The sequence below is a fragment of the Sphaeramia orbicularis genome, chromosome 19 (genome assembly GCF_902148855.1).
Source record: "Sphaeramia orbicularis chromosome 19, fSphaOr1.1, whole genome shotgun sequence".
Taxonomy (NCBI): domain Eukaryota; kingdom Metazoa; phylum Chordata; class Actinopteri; order Kurtiformes; family Apogonidae; genus Sphaeramia; species Sphaeramia orbicularis.
Window position 1 is genome coordinate 44469282 of NC_043975.1, and position 17484 is coordinate 44486765.

Sequence of the window (17484 nt, forward strand, 5' to 3'; positions counted from 1 at the left end):
AACGTCTTATTCCACGTCCAAATCTTCTTTCCCGTTGGAGCTTGTTTATGACATTTTCTTCACATTTGTCAGAGTTTGTTTGTACTTCAGCACACAGAAGGCCTTTTCTGTTGCAGTCAACGACATGTGTATTCCTGAAAGCACAACAATAAAAATTATTACACATTTTTGAGCAAAAAGAGCAACCAAATATAAAACAACCGATTAGGTGATGAAATGATGTCCAATCTTTTGGGACGCCCTGTATATTTAGTTATTTTTTATTAGACTTTTTTCTCTCTCTCTTTCTACTTAACATCATGTATTGTGTAACTGAAGCTGTAAAGTAGGTGACATTAATAAACCATGCCTCTACCTTTTTCAGTCACATTGTCTGAATATAATGTCAATAAAACTTACAAAATAAAAGCGGCTCCTCAGACACAAAAGCCTGCATTCACTTTTACAGTTTGCAGGGATTTAGAGGATTTCCTCGTGCATGTTTGTGGACATGTGGGTCAAAGGTCAAGCCCATGATGAACTGTGAACAGTACTGAGACTGTCAGAGTCCAGTCCAGTTTATTTTTCTTTTCTTTTCTTTTCTTTTCTTTTTTCTTTTCTTTTCTTTCCTTTTCTTTTTTTCCTTTCCTTTCCTTTCCTTTCCTTTCCTTTCCTTTCCTTTCCTTTCCTTTCCTTTCCTTTCCTTTCCTTTCCTTTCCTTTCCTTTCCTTTCCTTTCCTTTCCTTTCCTTTCCTTTCCTTTCCTTTCCTTTCCTTTCCTTTCCTTTCCTTTCCTTTCCTTTCCAGGCTGGATGGGCAGCAGCAGTAACCTGCAGATGGGAGGTTATGCAGTGGTGGGGTATCTACTCTACAGGTTCTCACAGTCAGTGACATTAACAGAAAACACGATTTCTATCTGACTGTTGGTCCTGATTCTGACTGTAGATGGTCTGGTCTGGACCGGACCACAGCTGGAGGGGTTCAGTATCTGACTACTATCTGTTAATACAGGGGGAGGAGGGGTCATTCATTCATTTTTTAATTTATACATATATATATATATATATATATGTTTTTTTATTAGACTTTTTCCTCTCTTTCTACTGAACATCATGTATTGTGTAACTTGAGCTGTAAAGTAGGTGACATTAATGAACTTTGCTTCTACCTTTTTCAGTCACATTGTGTTATGTCTCTTTTTTTCTGTTGTCCATATATGTGTTAAAATAAACTGACTTTGATGAGAGGTGCTGCTGAACATCCATCTGCAGTTCCAGTTCTTCTGGTTTGGTCTAAAGGTGTGTCTGTAAAGTAAAGCCACTGCATTATCTGCATATTTGTACCTTCTTACTTCATTGTTTTATCTGTGGTACAGTTGGAACAGTTCATGCTCGTCCTGATGAGGGCAGGCCTGAGCAGGTCGAAGCCACTGCACAACAACAGGAAGAAGGAATCCAACAGGACTGTAGGACCTGAGGGACAGAGGTTAGACCGCTGGAGGAGACAGACTGGACCAAACAAACTACAGGTGAGGAAGGGTTACAGCACTGTGGGTTCTGTTATATACGTCAGGTTTATGTATGTGTTTGGACACGTTAGTCATACCTGTGGATTCTTTAACATGTCTGAAGGATCCTGGGTAATAGCTTATGTTTGACTGTCCTCAGATTCCACCCTTGTCAAGAAATGAACAGAGTTTATTTTTGTTTTTTCATATGTGCACTATTACTATTATGAAAAGAACAGAGTTTATTTTAATGTGAAATGCTGCTGTAAAATGCACAGTCTATCCTTGATATGTTCAGCAATTTTGTTTTTTATGTTTAGTCAGAATTTAGTCTGATATGTGTAGGATTTTTTGAGTTACTAATGGAATCTGACAGAGAAATTAAGGGTAGATGAAGGATGGGGTGGTGGTGGTTGTAAGTTAAACTTCATCCCACTCCTTGTCGTATGGTTCACTTTCTTTTTTCTTTTTTTAAAAATATAATTCGTTTGTTGTTGATTTTATTGCAAATATAATAACAAACAAACAGCAAATGTGTTCCAATCACTTTGTTCTAACCTGATTTCATGGTTTGTCTGTTCTTTCAGGGCTTTTATTCTGAAAGTTCCCATGTGTTGCTCTACACTGTAACAACCTTTCCATGGGACAAAGGTCTGTGACTGCAGAACTATGGACTGTAAATGTGAGGCTGAAGCTGACGGTGCCGGTGCAGGTACATCACAACATTAAACTAACACTGATGAGCAGAGCTGAAACAGAAGACTAATAGAAAAACAGTGATGAATCCTGTTTCCATCCTGTCTGTTGGTTTAACCCTTTCATGCATGAATCATGAGAACCTAGTCAAGATTTTTTTTCTGGAGTGTTTTTATACCTCCTTAGGCATTAAAAAAAAAGTTGCGATCGAGTTTTCTTTTTTTTCATGGAGTTACAAAAACATCCATGCATTTATTTTTTTAAGGAAAGCAACATGTATTTAAAACCCAATATCAGAAAGTAAAATGAAAACAATGAAATAAAAACAAGGCTGCTAATTTGATGTTTTCTCACATTTTAACATACTCTAATGCTAGTTATTACCTCATATAATATGCAAAAAACAACTCTTTTTGTCTAACAAATAACAACTGATTTACACTTAAACATGTTAGTGCAGATCAGGTTTATCAAGAACAGCAAAGTTAGAGTAAGTGGTATGAATTGCAGTGTATTATGGGATGCTGCATAAGTGTCCACTGTGTTGGCTCATATGGAACTAAAACAACAAAACCCATGAACATACAAGAGAACGGCTGGAGAAGAACTGTCCACTGTAGTGACCACAATGCATGAAAGGTTTGAGGCTGAATGTCTGAATATAATGTCAGTAAAACTTTCAAAATAAAAGCAGCTCCTCAGACACAAAAGCCTGCATTCACTTTTACAGTTTGCAGGGATTTTGAGGATTTCCTTGTGCATGTTTGTGGACATGTGGGTTAAAGGTCAAACCCATGATGAACTGTGGACAGTACTGAGACTGTCAGAGTAAAGTCCTGTTTGTTTTTCTTTTCTTTTCTTTTCTTTTCTTTTCTTTTTTCTTTTCTTTTCTTTTCTTTTCTTTTCTTTTCTTTTCTTTTCTTTTCTTTTCTTTTCTTTTCTTTTCTTTCCAGGCTGGATGGGCAGCAGCAGTAACCTGCAGATGGGAGGTTATGCAGTGGTGGGGTATCTGCTCTACAGGTTCTCACAGAGTCAGTGACACATTAACAGAAAACACGATTTCTATCTGACTGTTGGTTCTGATTCTGACTGTAGATGGTCTGGTCTGGACCGGACCACAGCTAGAGGGGTTCAGTATCTGACTACTATCTGTTAATACAGGCGGGGGAGGGGGACATTCATTCATTCATTTATGTATTTATTCATTTATGTATTTATTTATTCATTTGTTCATTTTTTATTCATTCATTCATTCATTTTTCATTCATTCATTCATTCGTTCGTTCGTTCATTCGTTCAATCATTCGTTCAATCATTCATCTATTCATTCATTTATTCATTTCTTTGTTCATTCATTCATTCATTCATTCATTCGTTCATTCATTCGTTCATTATTTATTTATACATTCATTCATTCATTCACTCTTCATTCATTCACTCACTCCACTAAATATGGGTCATCCAGTCATAGGTACAAACTCTACTTCAGTGGTTCCACACACTTTCAGACCAAACATTTATTTTATCTCTTTAGGACATAAATTAAATCCCAGAATATTAAACTACGCACAAAAATGTGTCTAGTCCTGTTTTTATACATATTCATATTCATACTTTCACATCATTTTTATTTCAGATTTCTTTCTGCCTATAATGTACATTTAAACCCCTTCTGTTTATATATTTAGATTTGGGGGTTTGTTTTTGTTTTTTTTTAACTCTACAGAAGAAAGAAAATAATTGATGGATTAATCGATTATAAAGTAATCAATAGCTGCAGCTCTAAATTAGGTGAAATTAATTATATTTATATCACATGGGAAAAGAAAGGACCCTTTAGTTCAAAATAAAATCAAATAAAATCAAATAAAAACACAAGTAAGTTGTATAATATTTAAATATAAATCAGTCTTTAGTTTGAAGTATACATTATTTATTTATTTGTTTGTTTATTTGTTTTGTTTTGCTTGTGTGTTTTGTGTATGTTCTGTTCTGTATAAAAATGATTCCAGTTGTTTAGACATTTTTCTGCCCTATTGCTGTAAAAAAAATTCAACACAAACTAACTGTGGGGGAAAGTTGGAAGTATAAACTGACTCAGGTGGTCTGGACTTGAACTTCTTAAATCTGCTTCAGAGCCGTCTCCAGTGTCTCTCCAATGTCTCATTATGGTCTGTTCTGGTTGCAGCCCTCCCTGCTCTGATCCGATGGCCCATCCGTATCTTCTGCTCTATAACCGGTCAGTCTAAGAACATGCTCCACATACACTGTAAAAAAAAAAAAATCTTGTTTTTACAGAAAAAAAAACTGTCAGCTGTGGTTACCAGAACAATACTGTAAAAAACACATCCAACTGTAAACATATTTACAGAGTAACATGTAGATTTAACATTTTAAACATGTAGATTTAACATTGGATTTCAATGGTAAATGGACTGCACTTATTTAGCACATTTTCGACACCTTCATGGTGTCCAAAGCACTTTCCAAAACCACCAGGTCCAACTGGAACAATTTAGGCTTCAGTGTCTTCCATGGACACTTGGACATATGGACAGTCGGAGCCAGGATTTGAACCACCAACCCTTTGGTTATTGGACGAGCTGCTCTACCAACCCATTAATTTACAAGTTTAAAATGTTACATTGTAAATGTTTACTTTTTTATAACTAAAAAAAAAAAAAAGCAAATAAGCCGTTATTTCAACATTATGGCCTTGCAGTTTAAACAGCACCACATTGTTTTTCAATTTACAGTTTTATTTTCTAAAAACAATAGAAATACATCATTTCTACATACAAATCTGGTTTTGTTCACATACTCTACAGCTATATTTGATTTAATCGTTAACACAAAAATCTTTTCAAATGAACAACCTTGCATTGTATCATCACTCCCAGTTTTTTAATGTTGCAATTTTACAACTTTTGGTGTTAATTCTACAGTCATTTTTTACAGTGTAGAACACTAAAGAAAGCCACCATCTAATGGAACCTGTATGTCGTTCTCCAGGTCTGTCGGCTCTGTGGGGCTGGGTGGGCCGACTGGTCAGAACCATCACTGGTACAAAACACACGAGTCACCACGATGAAGAGAACGTTCCAACATGGAGTAAAAGTCCAAGGACATAAAGAACTGCTTTTGTTTTTTACGCTCTCAGGTATTGGACGTGTGATTAAATGGCTGACTGGAATGTGGCGGTGGATCCAAGGTGAGAAAACCACTGGATTTGGAGAAGCTTTGCTGTGGATTGGGTTTGTCTTCTGAATGGAAACACATTTAGGACAAATTCAAATATGTGGATTTAGAGCAGAGCTTTTCAGTTCCACATTCAGCCCAGTAGGATCTGAAGTAGACCAGACCAGTAAAATAATAACAGTAGTCGCTTTTCCATCGACCCTCAAATTGCGCAAATATAACTTGTGCATAAAAATTTGCCTAATGGAAAAACAACAATTTCGTCAAAAGTCTCATTTTTCAATTAAAATTTTTTGCGCTGGCAAGAGGTGGTTTTTCAGGCGTAGCACAAATGGTATATCACCCAAAAATGCAATGGAAAGACCTTTTTTTTTGCAACTAATGGATTAGATTTCTATAGTGCTTTTTTGGTCACTGAAAGCGCTTAAATTATTGACCCATTATTCATTGGCTCTCACATTCTCCCACTGGTGGTGGTAAACTACATCTGTATCCACAGCTGCCCTGGGGCAGACTGACAGAAGCGTGACGGCCAATTCACGCCTACGGCCCCTCTGACCACCACCAAACATTCACACACATTCATACACCAGTGTGAGTGGCACTGGAGGCAAGGAGGGTGAAGTGTCTTACCCAAGGACACAACAGACTGACTAGAAGTGTAATTGTACCAATATTCTGCCTGTTCTTAAATGTTTTGTGTATTTGTAGATCCGCTGTGATCTGTAAGTTGTAATTTACATGTTTAAATGATAAAATGAGACATAATATTGTTTAAATTGCACTTAGTTTTCTTAAGAAATTTCAGTTTGTTCATGTTATTCACATTGTTTTAAAGGATAGTTGGTAGATGTAAACATTTTCATCACATAAATTTACTTTTTTTGCTCTAAAACATAGAAAAAAGTTTGGAGTTCACCTTATTTATATATTATTATGTTATTATTTTACTGGTTCGGCCCACTTCAGATCACATTTGGCTGAATGTGGGACTGAACTAAAATGAGTTTGCCAGTCCTGTTCTAACTGGTAGAACTGTCTGTGTGTGTTCATCCAACAGTGTTCACCTCAAAGTTCAGATGGTTCTTTGACTTCATCACAGGTTGGCTTCTTTTTTTTTTTCCCCCAGTACATATCTAATTACATAGACCCTCCCAGTTCATGTCATTCAAAAAAGTCATGCAAAATGTCCATAAAGTTAAGGGGACCTTCCAAAATCCTGAAATTATCATCTTTATGTGCAAGACCCAGTATCTTCTACATTTCATGTACTTACAATAATAATAACAACAACAACAACAATAATAATAATAATAATAATAATAATAATAATAATAATAATAATAATAATAATAATATGAGAGATTATTGAACGTTCAGAACTGTTTTCAACCAAGTTTATTCGTAACAAACTTAAAATATTATTATTGTTACTAGAGCACTGACCCATGTGGATCCACAGGTTCTACATGTGTTTGTTTTTATGCTGTTGCGTATTCGTGCATGTTGTACTGCATTTGTCCAGCAGTCACCGCCAAAGCGTTCTGGACATACACTGCAAAAAATCTGAACCTTACCAAGTTTATTTTTCTCATTTCTAGTCAAAATATCTCATCACACTTAAAATAAGACATGAATTAAGCAAAAAAAAAAAAAAAAAAAAATCATGAATTACGCAAAAAAAATCTTGAATTAAGAAAAAAAAATCTTGAATTAAGCCAAAAAAATCTTTAATCAAGCAAAAAAAAAAAAAAAAAAAATCTTCCAATGGAACAAGTGAAAATTATCTTGTTCAGATTTGTTGAAATCAAATTTTCCAGATGTATTGTTTATAAATCAGTTCTTATATCTCACTGAAAAGTTCCTCTTTAGGTGATTCTGTCTGATTTTAAGTGTGATGAGATATTTGGACTAGAAATGAGAAAATACACTTGGTCAGATTTAGATTTTTACAGTGTAGTAATGTAATTGTAAGACTATTGTATTCAAAATGATTAATATCTGCCAAAATATTGGTCTGATCAACTAAGGGTTAAAGGTGGATGTTTGGGTCTTTAAGGGTTAAAGGTGGACGTTTAGGCCTTTAGGGTTAAAGGTGGACGTTTGGGTCTTTAAGGGTTAAAGGTGGACGTTTGGGTCTTTAAGGGTTAAAGGTGGATTTTTGGGTCTTTAAGGGTTAAAGGTGGACATTTGGGTCTTTAAGGGTTAAAGGTGGATTTTTGGGTCTTTAAGGGTTAAAGGTGGACGTATAGGCCTTTCAGGGTTAAAGGAGGACGTTTGGGTCTTTAAGGGTTAAAGGTGGACGTTTGGGTCTTTAAGGGTTAAAGGTGGACGTTTGGGTCTTTAAGGGTTAAAGGCGGATGTTTGGGTCTTTAAGGGTTAAAGGTGGACGTGTAGGCCTTTCAGGGTTAAAGGTGGACGTTTAGGCCTTTAAGGGTTAAAGCTTCTCTCTTCTTGGTGTTGTTGTGCTCATATCTTCATGTGCAGGTTCCTCCAGACACAGAGACAAAGTCCTCCACAGCAGCCTACTGAGCGTGCTCAGTGGCAGAAGTGTCTCCACAGACCTCAGACTAATCGTTCTGGGGTCTGCAGACGGGGGACAGACCTCTGTGTTGGACACCAATGGGACGTCCACCAGACCACCCACTGGATCTCTGAAGGAGAGCACCAAGAGAAGGATCATAGTGGACGACAACGGACACGTGACAGTGATTGACACTCCAGACCTTCTAGGACTGTGGACGTCCAACGAAGAGCGAGCCAGAGAAGCTCTGCGGAGCCTCCAGCTGGCCAGCCCTGGTCCGCACGCATTCCTGCTGGTGATCCAGGTCCCAGGTGTGAACAGGACGGTCCACCTGGAAGCCCGTCGGGCCCTTCAGACCACCCTGGACCTGTTTGGAGAAGCAGCATCAGAGTACATCATCCCAGTTCTGACCCACACGGACCATGTGGACCAGACTGTAGAGCAGCTGCTGGACCAGAACAACGGTGCTTTGAGGACGGTTCTGTCTGTGTGCAGCCAGAGAGCGGAGCTGGTGGACGTCCAACCACACTGCCCCCCCCTGGAGGAGCAGAGGGCCATGGGCAGGAAGCTGATGGAGCATGTGATGGAGCTGAAGGAGCAGAAGGGGCATTTCATCCACGAGCTGCAGAGGAGGGAGAACCAGGTCAGGGAGGAGCTGCTGGAGGACATGAGCTGTGCACTGGCCAAAAAACTGGGACCAAACTGACTGAGGAGGACATTTGGTGAATTTGTGTGAATAAATGTGAATAATCTCTCCATTTTGTGACTCCTTCACAAAATGTGTCACAAAATGGAGAGATTAACATTTATTTATTTATTTTTTTGCTTTTTTTTATTGAACTTGTGAAAATAAACTCTCAACAGGGATAATAATACAGTAACACTAATGAACATAAATAAAATAAAGTACAAAAATCATGGGGATATGAAGGGCAAGAGCAACAAGTGTTCAGAGAACACAAACCTCCACCAAGCACCCCAAACGGTGTGCATGTGTGGATCGACTATTTCTTTTTAAATTAAACAGTTTCAAGGTTGTTCCATACAGCAGAAAAAGTTGAAGCTTGGTACCAGTCATGTGTATGTCAAATTATATTAAATTCCAATCAATATTTGTTGAGTTACAATGACAAATGTGTGGTAAATGGGATTTTAAGTGTTAAATGTAAATGTCCACAGAGTCCACATTCCACAGTGGATGTGGACAATTTTGTGCCAGATACAAGATATTGTTCTAAGCTATGGGTGGATCAAATTGGAGGCTAATTGGAGTCGTTTTGAATTTTTTATGAAGTTTCGAAAATTGCTCAATGATGACAGATAGGAAAATTTGAGTTTTTGTGACCTTGCTGTGACCTTGAACTTTGGCCTACTTGGCCCAAAATTTAATGTGTTGGTCCCAGGGCCTAGGCCTATCTGTGGGTACAATTTGGTAAAGATGGTTGGAATAGTTTTCCCGTAAAGTTGCTAAAAATCAAACAAAAAAACTAAGCAAAGTGATCACAATACCTCCTGGTGGAGGTAAAAAAGGAGTGATGTCATAGAAAAGAGAATATAAATATAATAGAAAGTCGATGCTGGTTCAACCACTTTATTCGTCCTTTGGTTGCTCAGTGCTCACTCTCAGTGGATCATCTCTGCTCATGGTAGAACTTTGTTTCTATTGGGCAGCAATAAAGGACATGGGACCCAGAGCCAAAGAGAGAGAGAGTATCGACTCTCTGCGGTGGTCCATGTAAGCCTCGATAGTTCCAAACAAACGGTGCACTGTCATGTTCTTCCAGTGCAGACTTGGGCGTTGTACGGCCTGTGGGCTACATATGGTCCAACAGCTGACCCTGACCCACAGGAGGTCACTGGTAAATTAAGAGTTAATGCATATCTATCTATCTATCTATCTATCTATCTATCTATCTATCTATCTATCTATCTATCTATCTATCTATATATATATATATATATATATATATTTACCATCATAACAGATGCAACCATTACAAAGACACTGCTTTTGTTTGAAGGATCTGCTAAATTAATGTTTTTTTTTCGTGCACACTTTCTGTACTTAGCATAAGGCTAATGCACTGATTGGTTTGTGTGAGAATCTTCTGGAAAATAAGGCAGATTCTCACAGATAGGAGTCGCATCAGCCCATCCAAGATGAAACTCTTCTCAAAGCCAACCTGCACTGAGGACATTCACACAGTTTGATACTGAGTTTGGTTCTGGTTCTGTTTTTGTTCTGGTTCTGTTCTGTGGAGTTGTTTGCAGTGTTTTGTTCATTTGTTTTCATACAAATTAAAAGATTGACTAAAATATTAAACAAAAGTATGAGTATTTCTGTGTCAGACCAAATGCTCCAAATGCTTCTGCACCTGAATTACTTCACACATGGAAATGACTTCACACAGTCATTGTTACGGATACTCTGGCATTCAAACAGAAAAAGGGTAAAAAATAAATATAGCAGAGTAGTCTGAGAAGGAGGTCTATGACTCACTACATTCCTTAATAAGCACTCGCGGAGATATTCAAAATTATCTGAATTCATTTTCACCAACAAAAATATTCTCTGTGGTTGACTTCAACTTCACAATAATTCAACAAAAAAACCTAAAACTTCTTTAGCAGATATGGTGTATTTGGTGTATATTTAGTGGTAGATAAACCGTCTCACTCCTCACTCCTTCTACATGCCAGTCAGACCCAGGGCACAACCAGCTGTCCTCTCTCCCTAATCACAGGAGGAGGACGGTCCGACCAGGAGGAGGGCGTGAACAGCTGAAAACAATATGAAATCAATCATAATTCATTAATTAATATGACCATTGGCCTTATTTTGATTTACTATTATCCAAAAAATTAATAAATAATATTAATGGCTCCAACAGTCATCTTCAAAATAGTTCAACGTCAGGGAAGTGATTCAGGTGCATTAGTACAGAAAGACTAATGAATTAGTCCAGTGGTTTCCAACCTGTTTTTACTCCTGACCCCATTTTAACATCACAAATTTCTGTCGACCCCAGACATTCAAAACAGAGACTTTCTTTTTTCTCAAATTAATTTGTTTTTGATCACCGAGGGGTTAAAGTGTGTTTAATATACTCACCTGGGGCCTCATGTATAAAGCGTGTGTATGCACAAATACCTGGTGTACACCCTTTTCCACGCTCACATTCAGATGTATAAAGAGTGAAATGACCGTGGAAATGTGCAGTCCTCCACTCCAACTCCATAGCTGGTGCATGTTTTAAGTGCTTTTGAACCATTGGTGACACTAAGAGGTGACACTGAGAAACTGTTAATAATGTGAAAAACGTTATTGATGTGCACATCACAGATACACATATGAACAATGAACACACCGGCATGTCATCCCACTGCCAGAGCAGTACATCCCCCCCAGCAGAACCAGAACCAACCAGACCCTGGACCCATCAATGCCAATCCTGCCCAGGAGGACATTCAGCAACAACCATATAAAGAGACAAGGACACAAAATTCATTGGTTGATAAATGCATTTAATGTTCATGTCTGTGAGAACATTTATTAGTCGGTCCAGTCGGTCATTGACTCCGTCAATTGTCCTCACGATGTCCTGTTGTGACTCAGGTCAGCACGGACCCATGCCGGTCGGACAGACATCAACAGCAGGCTATCGGTGGACCAGAGGATCGGCTAACGCCAGGGAGTCAACAGGAAGCCTCCGTGACAGGAGGATGATACTGTGTCTCACCGTCTTCTGTCTCATTGTTGGAAAATAATAATTTGAGTGATTAAACAGGAGTCAAAGTCTTTGATTTCCTCTTTGATATCCTGACATGACTACGCATGAACCTTTATCTTGTTTGGCTGTGATCAGACTGTTGGATGACCCGTAGAATGAACTCATGTGTGACTTACACAAATACTAAATCTATATTTACCTTGGGGGTGATCTGCATCAGTCCTGTCAGACCAGTGTCACCCACAATAGCAGTGACTTTCTGCTCAAACAGGCTGAGTTCGTCTCTTTTCTCCTTCCACCTGTTTCGTCCTCCACTTCGCGTCCACCTTGACGTCATGTGGTCATGCAGAGAGGGGAATCCCAGAGGGAATCCCACCTGCAGACCCTGTTTAAACCCCTCAGGCTCCGTTCAAATTGTGGGTTGTGATTGAGAGTTACGGTCAGTGCAGAGTAGGGCTGCTCGATTATAGGAAAAAAAAAAAAATCACGATTATTTTAGCAATAATTGAAATCACGATTATTAAAAACGATTATTTTTTAACCTTAAAGCTGTTTATTTTTTTCTTGCAAAGCAATGTAAAATATACTCTTTAAACATAAATAAAGCTTTTAAACACTAAAACAAAGTATGTTCACTTTTGTACGAAACAAAAAAATCTTTGAATGCAAATAAGTGTACTGTAAATTCAAGTATGTTTCCTTTTGTAAATAAATAGTGCACTGTAATTAAACTGCTATAGACTTGCCATAGAAATGTAGCAATAAAAAAAACAAAAAAACAAAAACAAAAACTCAGGTAAAGTGCAAATTATAAATTCAAGTATGTTCAATGCAGTATGAAACATAGTAAATTCAGTGGCGTGCCGTGAGGTTTCAGTTCAGGCCTTCTGTATACACCAGCCATCTAGAATATGCACGTTAGGGTTATACGGGTTAGGGTTAGGTTAATACGGGAGTTGCAGCATAAAGAGATTCGGAGACTGAAGATTGCATTGCGGACGAAGTTGTTTTTATGTGTTTTAGTTTTTCATAAGATTATGATAAAGGTGGCGGTGGTTAAACTTTAGATGGTTACAAAGGTTTGTTGTGTTAGCGGTCGGTGCGGACACAACTACGAAACACTTTTTGCACGTGATGTGTTTTTGCTCTTCGTCTTCTTCATCAAACCCAAAGTGATTCCATACAATTGAATTGGACTTGCCTTTTTTGTTTACCAAGCACTTCTGCTGTGATTCTCCTGCCGTTTTTCCAGACCGCTAGGTACAACTTTCCTCTTGGGGTGGACCTGCCGGCTAGCAGGCAGCAGTAGTTTAGAGGGGGGCGGGGCAGAGCAGCTCATGGTAGCTTGTGTGCGCGTGAATTAAAACAACTCAAAATTAATAGTTTTTTCTCGATTACATAATTTTTGTAACCGCTGCGTGTAATAATCGAAATCGTAATTGAATTTCGATTAATTGCACAGCCCTAGTGCAGTGTTTGAACAGAGTTTGGATAGTTTGGATACTAGAGTTTGGATAGCATTTATATAGTTTGGAGATAGTTTGAAGAGTTTAAAGAGAGAGGTCGTTTGAAGATTTAGGAGAGTGAGAAGAGAAGGATGAGTAAGAGGATGGAGCCAGCTAAGAAGAAGAGGATTTCCCCTGTGTGTGAACATTTGGATTTGATAACTCCTAATAAGGTCAACTAAATCTAACATTATTTCAGACACATAAGGTTAGCTTAGCTGGAGTACTGGAAGAGACAAAAAATTACTGTACCCCAATTAATATAATGTTGCTCTTGTGTTTTTGTGCATGCCAGCATCTTCTGTACCACGTGAAAGGGTGTTTTCAAATGCCAGAGAGGTTGTGTCAAAAAAAAAAAAAAAAAAAAAAAAAAAAAAAAATGAAATCACTTCAAACCAAAAACTGATGAGAAACTGTTATTTCTGAATAAAAATGAATAAAATCTCCTCTGTCCTGTACATCATTGTCCAAGTTACACTAGCATGTTCAGTGCCCTCTTCCTTCTTCCACAAGTACTTTCATTGTCTTCTGCCTGCCTAAGTCCATGACATTTTCCTAAAGTGACAAAAAAAAAAAAAAAAAAAATTACACAACTTCCCACATATGATACTACCATGTGGGGAACATTTACACACAGAGATTATATTCAAAAATATTTTATTATACACATATGTGATTTATGTAACAGAAATTATTTGGTCTTACATTTTTTGTTATTCATAGTCATTCCCAAGAGCCATAACAGCCAGAAAAATTCAATGCACACTCTGTGGGTCAGATCCAGCTGCCTGTGATTATACACATGGCCAGTAGGTGGTTTCATGTGCGCATGAAGCTTCAAGAAATGAATCCTTTCTCGAACCAATTGGCTCAAGTGGTTTGATGCCTCATCAGGCTTCATCTCAACATCACTAGCATGTGGGGGGTATTTAAAAACTGCCGCCAGTTGTGAGCGAATCGGGTGATTGAATGACGTGGTGACAATTTCCGGGGTGTATGCAGAAGACACCAGGCATGCTACGGGGGTGTGTGTGTATGTGTGTGTGTTTGGTGCGACTTAACTAAGTTGTCACAAAGCGGCCAACCAGGTTTTTCTCATGTTTGTCTGTTTTTTGCTTCAAGTTGTTCTGTAAGAGTTTTTTGTTTATCAAAGAGATTTGTTAGTAGTTTTACATATTCTCCTTGAGAGCGCTTTTTGTTAATGACTTTTTCATTATTAAATACTTTTGTTAATCTTCAGTTTTCGGAGTCGTACATTTGACTCCACGATTTCGTATGTCAAGGAATTCTAACAATCTAGTTCATTCAGGCATTGGAACAGGTTGATGCTTCTCTTTGGAGACACTTCATCCTCAATCTTTTTCTTGATGTACTTTATTGTTTTCTGACTGGTCTCCAAACAACTGCTTTTCTGTATCAGCAGACCTTGCAGGAAACTGTGATTGGTTGGCACTGATAAACCCAGGAGGAATCGGAGGAACAGGTCCAGGTGTCCACATGGACTCTGTAAGGCCTGGTCCACAGCGGTCTGGTGGAGATCCTGCAGCTTTTGTTTTCCTCTAAATAGTGCAGACCCCCATGTTTGTTCTGACAGCAGATTGACTCCAGTGTTGACGAAGGTCTGATGGACATGAAGAGCAGCCAGAAACTCCTGGACACTCAGATGGATGAAGCAGAACATCTTGTCCTGGTACAGTCCTCTCTCCTCTTTGAAGATTGGGAACACTCCTGAGTACACTGAGGCTGAGCTGATATCAATGCCACACGCTATCAGGTCTGATTCATAGAAGATCAGGTTTCCTTTCTTCAGCTGCTCAAAGGCCAGTTTTCCCAGAGACTCAATCATCTTCCTGGTCTCTGGACTCCAGTGTGGATCTGTTTCAGATCTTCCATCATACTTGATCTTCTTCATTCTGGTCTGAGCCACCAGGAAGTGGATGTACATCTGAGTCAGGGTCTTGGGCAGTGGTCTTCTGTCTGTGGTCTTCAACACGTCCTCCAGAGCTGTAGCGGTGATCCAGCAGAAGATTGGGATGTAACACATGATGTGGACGCTTGGTGACTTGTTGATGTGGGAGATGATTGCGTTGGTCTGTTCTTCATCTAAGAACCTCTTCCTGAAGTACTCCTCCTTCTGTGGATCAGTGAACCCTCTGACCTCTGTCACCATGTCCACCCACTGAGCAGGGATCTGATTGGCTGCTGCAGGTCGTGTGGTTATCCAGAGGCGAGCAGAGGGAAGCAGGTTCCCCCTGATGAGGTTCATCAGCAGCACATCCACTGAGCTGGACTCTGTAACATCAGTCAGGATCTGAGTGTTGTTGAAGTCCAGAGGAGGTTGACACTCATCCAGACCATCTAAGATGAACACCACCTGGAGGTCTGCAAAGATCCACATTCCTGCTTCTTTGGTTTCAGTGAAGAAGTGATGAACCAGTTCCACCAAACTGAACTTCTTCTGTTTCAACACATTCAGCTTTCTGAAGGTGAATGGAAATATGAAGTCTATGTCCTGGTTGGCTTTGCCTTCAGCCCAGTCCAGACTGAACTTCTGTGTTAAGACTGTTTTCCCGATGCCGGCCACGCCCTTTATCAGCACTGTTCTGATAGGTTCACCTTTGTCATTTGTGCTTTTAAAGATGTCTTCACATGTGATGGTTGTTGGTGGTCTGTGTGGTTTCCTGGATGCTATTTCAATCTGTCTGACCTCATAGTCCTGGTAGACCACTGTGATATAGAGCTCTGTGTAGATCTGGTTCAGGAGGGTTTTGGGGTTCCGTGCTCTAGCGATGCCCTCAAACACACACGCAAACTTCTGCTGCAGTTTAAGTTTCAGTTTCCGCTGACACTTTGTAGCACGGTTTCCTGAAAAAAGAAAATAATCTAATAAAAACATTTGAATTCATTTCCTGAAAGAATGTTTAAGTTTGTTTTTCATTTAAAGTCACAGACCAGAATCCAAATGTGGAGGTGAAACATCTCTCATGTTGTTTAATAGACCGCTGGGTTCACCAGGGTCTGGACTCTGCTGATGGATCCTCTGGTCTTCAAATTCAGTCCATTCAACAAACTGAACCCCGTCCACAGAGACATGAGTAGACACAGCGGGGGCTGGTCTTTGATGATGGATCCTGATGGAAACAACAAAAACAGGAGGGTTAAACTTCATTCAGTTATACTTCACAGCGACACAGCTGGATTTATTTTGGATTCAGAACAGATCGATTGTTTTCTAGGGTTAGGGAGCACAAATATTACAAATAGTGAGAATAGAATACAGAACAGTCAAACAGATTCAGTCAACTTACTTCCACAAGACTAAGTCTACCTCACTGGTAAACACAGGAAACACACAAATGTGTTTGAGAGTTTGAAGTACAGTCTAAACCATTGAAGTAGAGTCTAAACCATTGAAGTAGAGTCTAAACTGTTGAAGTAGAGTCTAAACTGCTGAAGTAGAGTCTAAACTGCTGAAGTAGAGTCTAAACTATTGAAGTACAGTCTAAACTGTTGAAGTACAGTCTAAACTGCTGAAGTAGAGTCTAAACTGCTGAAGTAGAGTCTAAACTATTGAAGTACAGTCTAAACTGTTGAAGTACAGTCTAAACTGCTGAAGTAGAGTCTAAACTATTGAAGTAGAGTCTAAACTGCTGAAGTAGAGTCTAAACTGTTGAAGTAGAGTCTAAACTGCTGAAGTAGAGTTGAAACTGTTGAAGTACAGTCTAAACTGCTGAAGTAAAGTCGAAACTCTTGAAGTACAGTCTAAACTGCTGAAGTAGAGTCTAAACTGTTGAAGTACAGTCTAAACTGCTGAAGTAGAGTCTAAACTGTTGAAGTACAGTCTAAACTGCTGAAGTAGAGTCTAAACTGTTGAAGTACAGTCTAAACTGCTGAAGTAGAGTCTAAACTGTTGAAGTACAGTCTAAACTGTTGAAGTAGAGTCTAAACTGCTGAAGTACAGTCTAAACTGCTGAAGTACAGTCTAAACTGCTGAAGTACAGTCTAAACTGTTGAAGTAGAATCTAAACTGCTGAAGTAGAGTCAAAACTGTTGAAGTACAGTCTAAACTGCTGAAGTAGTGTATAAACTGTTGAAGTAGAGTCTAAACTGTTGAAGTAGAGTCTAAACTGCTGAAGTAGAGTCTAAACTATTGAAGTAGAGTCTAAACTGCTGAAGTAGAGTCTAAACTGTTGAAGTACAGTCTAAACTGCTGAAGTAGAGTCTAAACTATTGAAGTAGAGTCTAAACTGCTGAAGTACAGTCTAAACTGTTGAAGTACAGTCTAAACTGCTGAAGTAGAGTCTAAACTATTGAAGTAGAGTCTAAACTTCTGAAGTACAGTCTA

At 38.8% G+C, this 17484-nt stretch overlaps 1 protein-coding gene across 1 annotated transcript; it reads left to right on the plus strand.

The window, feature by feature from the left end:
- Positions 1-1420: 1420 nt before the first annotated feature.
- LOC115410355 (GTPase IMAP family member 4-like) lies at positions 1421-8967 on the plus strand. Its single transcript, XM_030121972.1, has 8 exons — positions 1421-1506; positions 2073-2197; positions 3135-3212; positions 4370-4420; positions 5194-5244; positions 5342-5392; positions 6440-6481; positions 7867-8967. The coding sequence occupies exons 2-8, from the start codon at positions 2155-2157 to the stop codon at positions 8607-8609; spliced, it is 1059 nt and encodes a 352-aa protein (XP_029977832.1). The 5' UTR covers positions 1421-1506; positions 2073-2154; the 3' UTR covers positions 8610-8967.
- The last annotated feature ends 8517 nt before the right edge of the window (positions 8968-17484 follow it).

Bases quoted from the DNA above. Each gene is read 5' to 3' on its own strand.
- LOC115410355 (XM_030121972.1), top strand. From the start codon at position 2,155: ATGGACTGTAAATGTGAGGCTGAAGCTGACGGTGCCGGTGCAG. The intron at 2,198-3,134 runs GTACATCACAAC...TTTTCTTTCCAG, and splicing joins AGCTGACGGTGCCGGTGCAG to GCTGGATGGGCAGCAGCAGT. The intron at 5,245-5,341 runs GTACAAAACACA...TTACGCTCTCAG, and splicing joins ACTGGTCAGAACCATCACTG to GTATTGGACGTGTGATTAAA.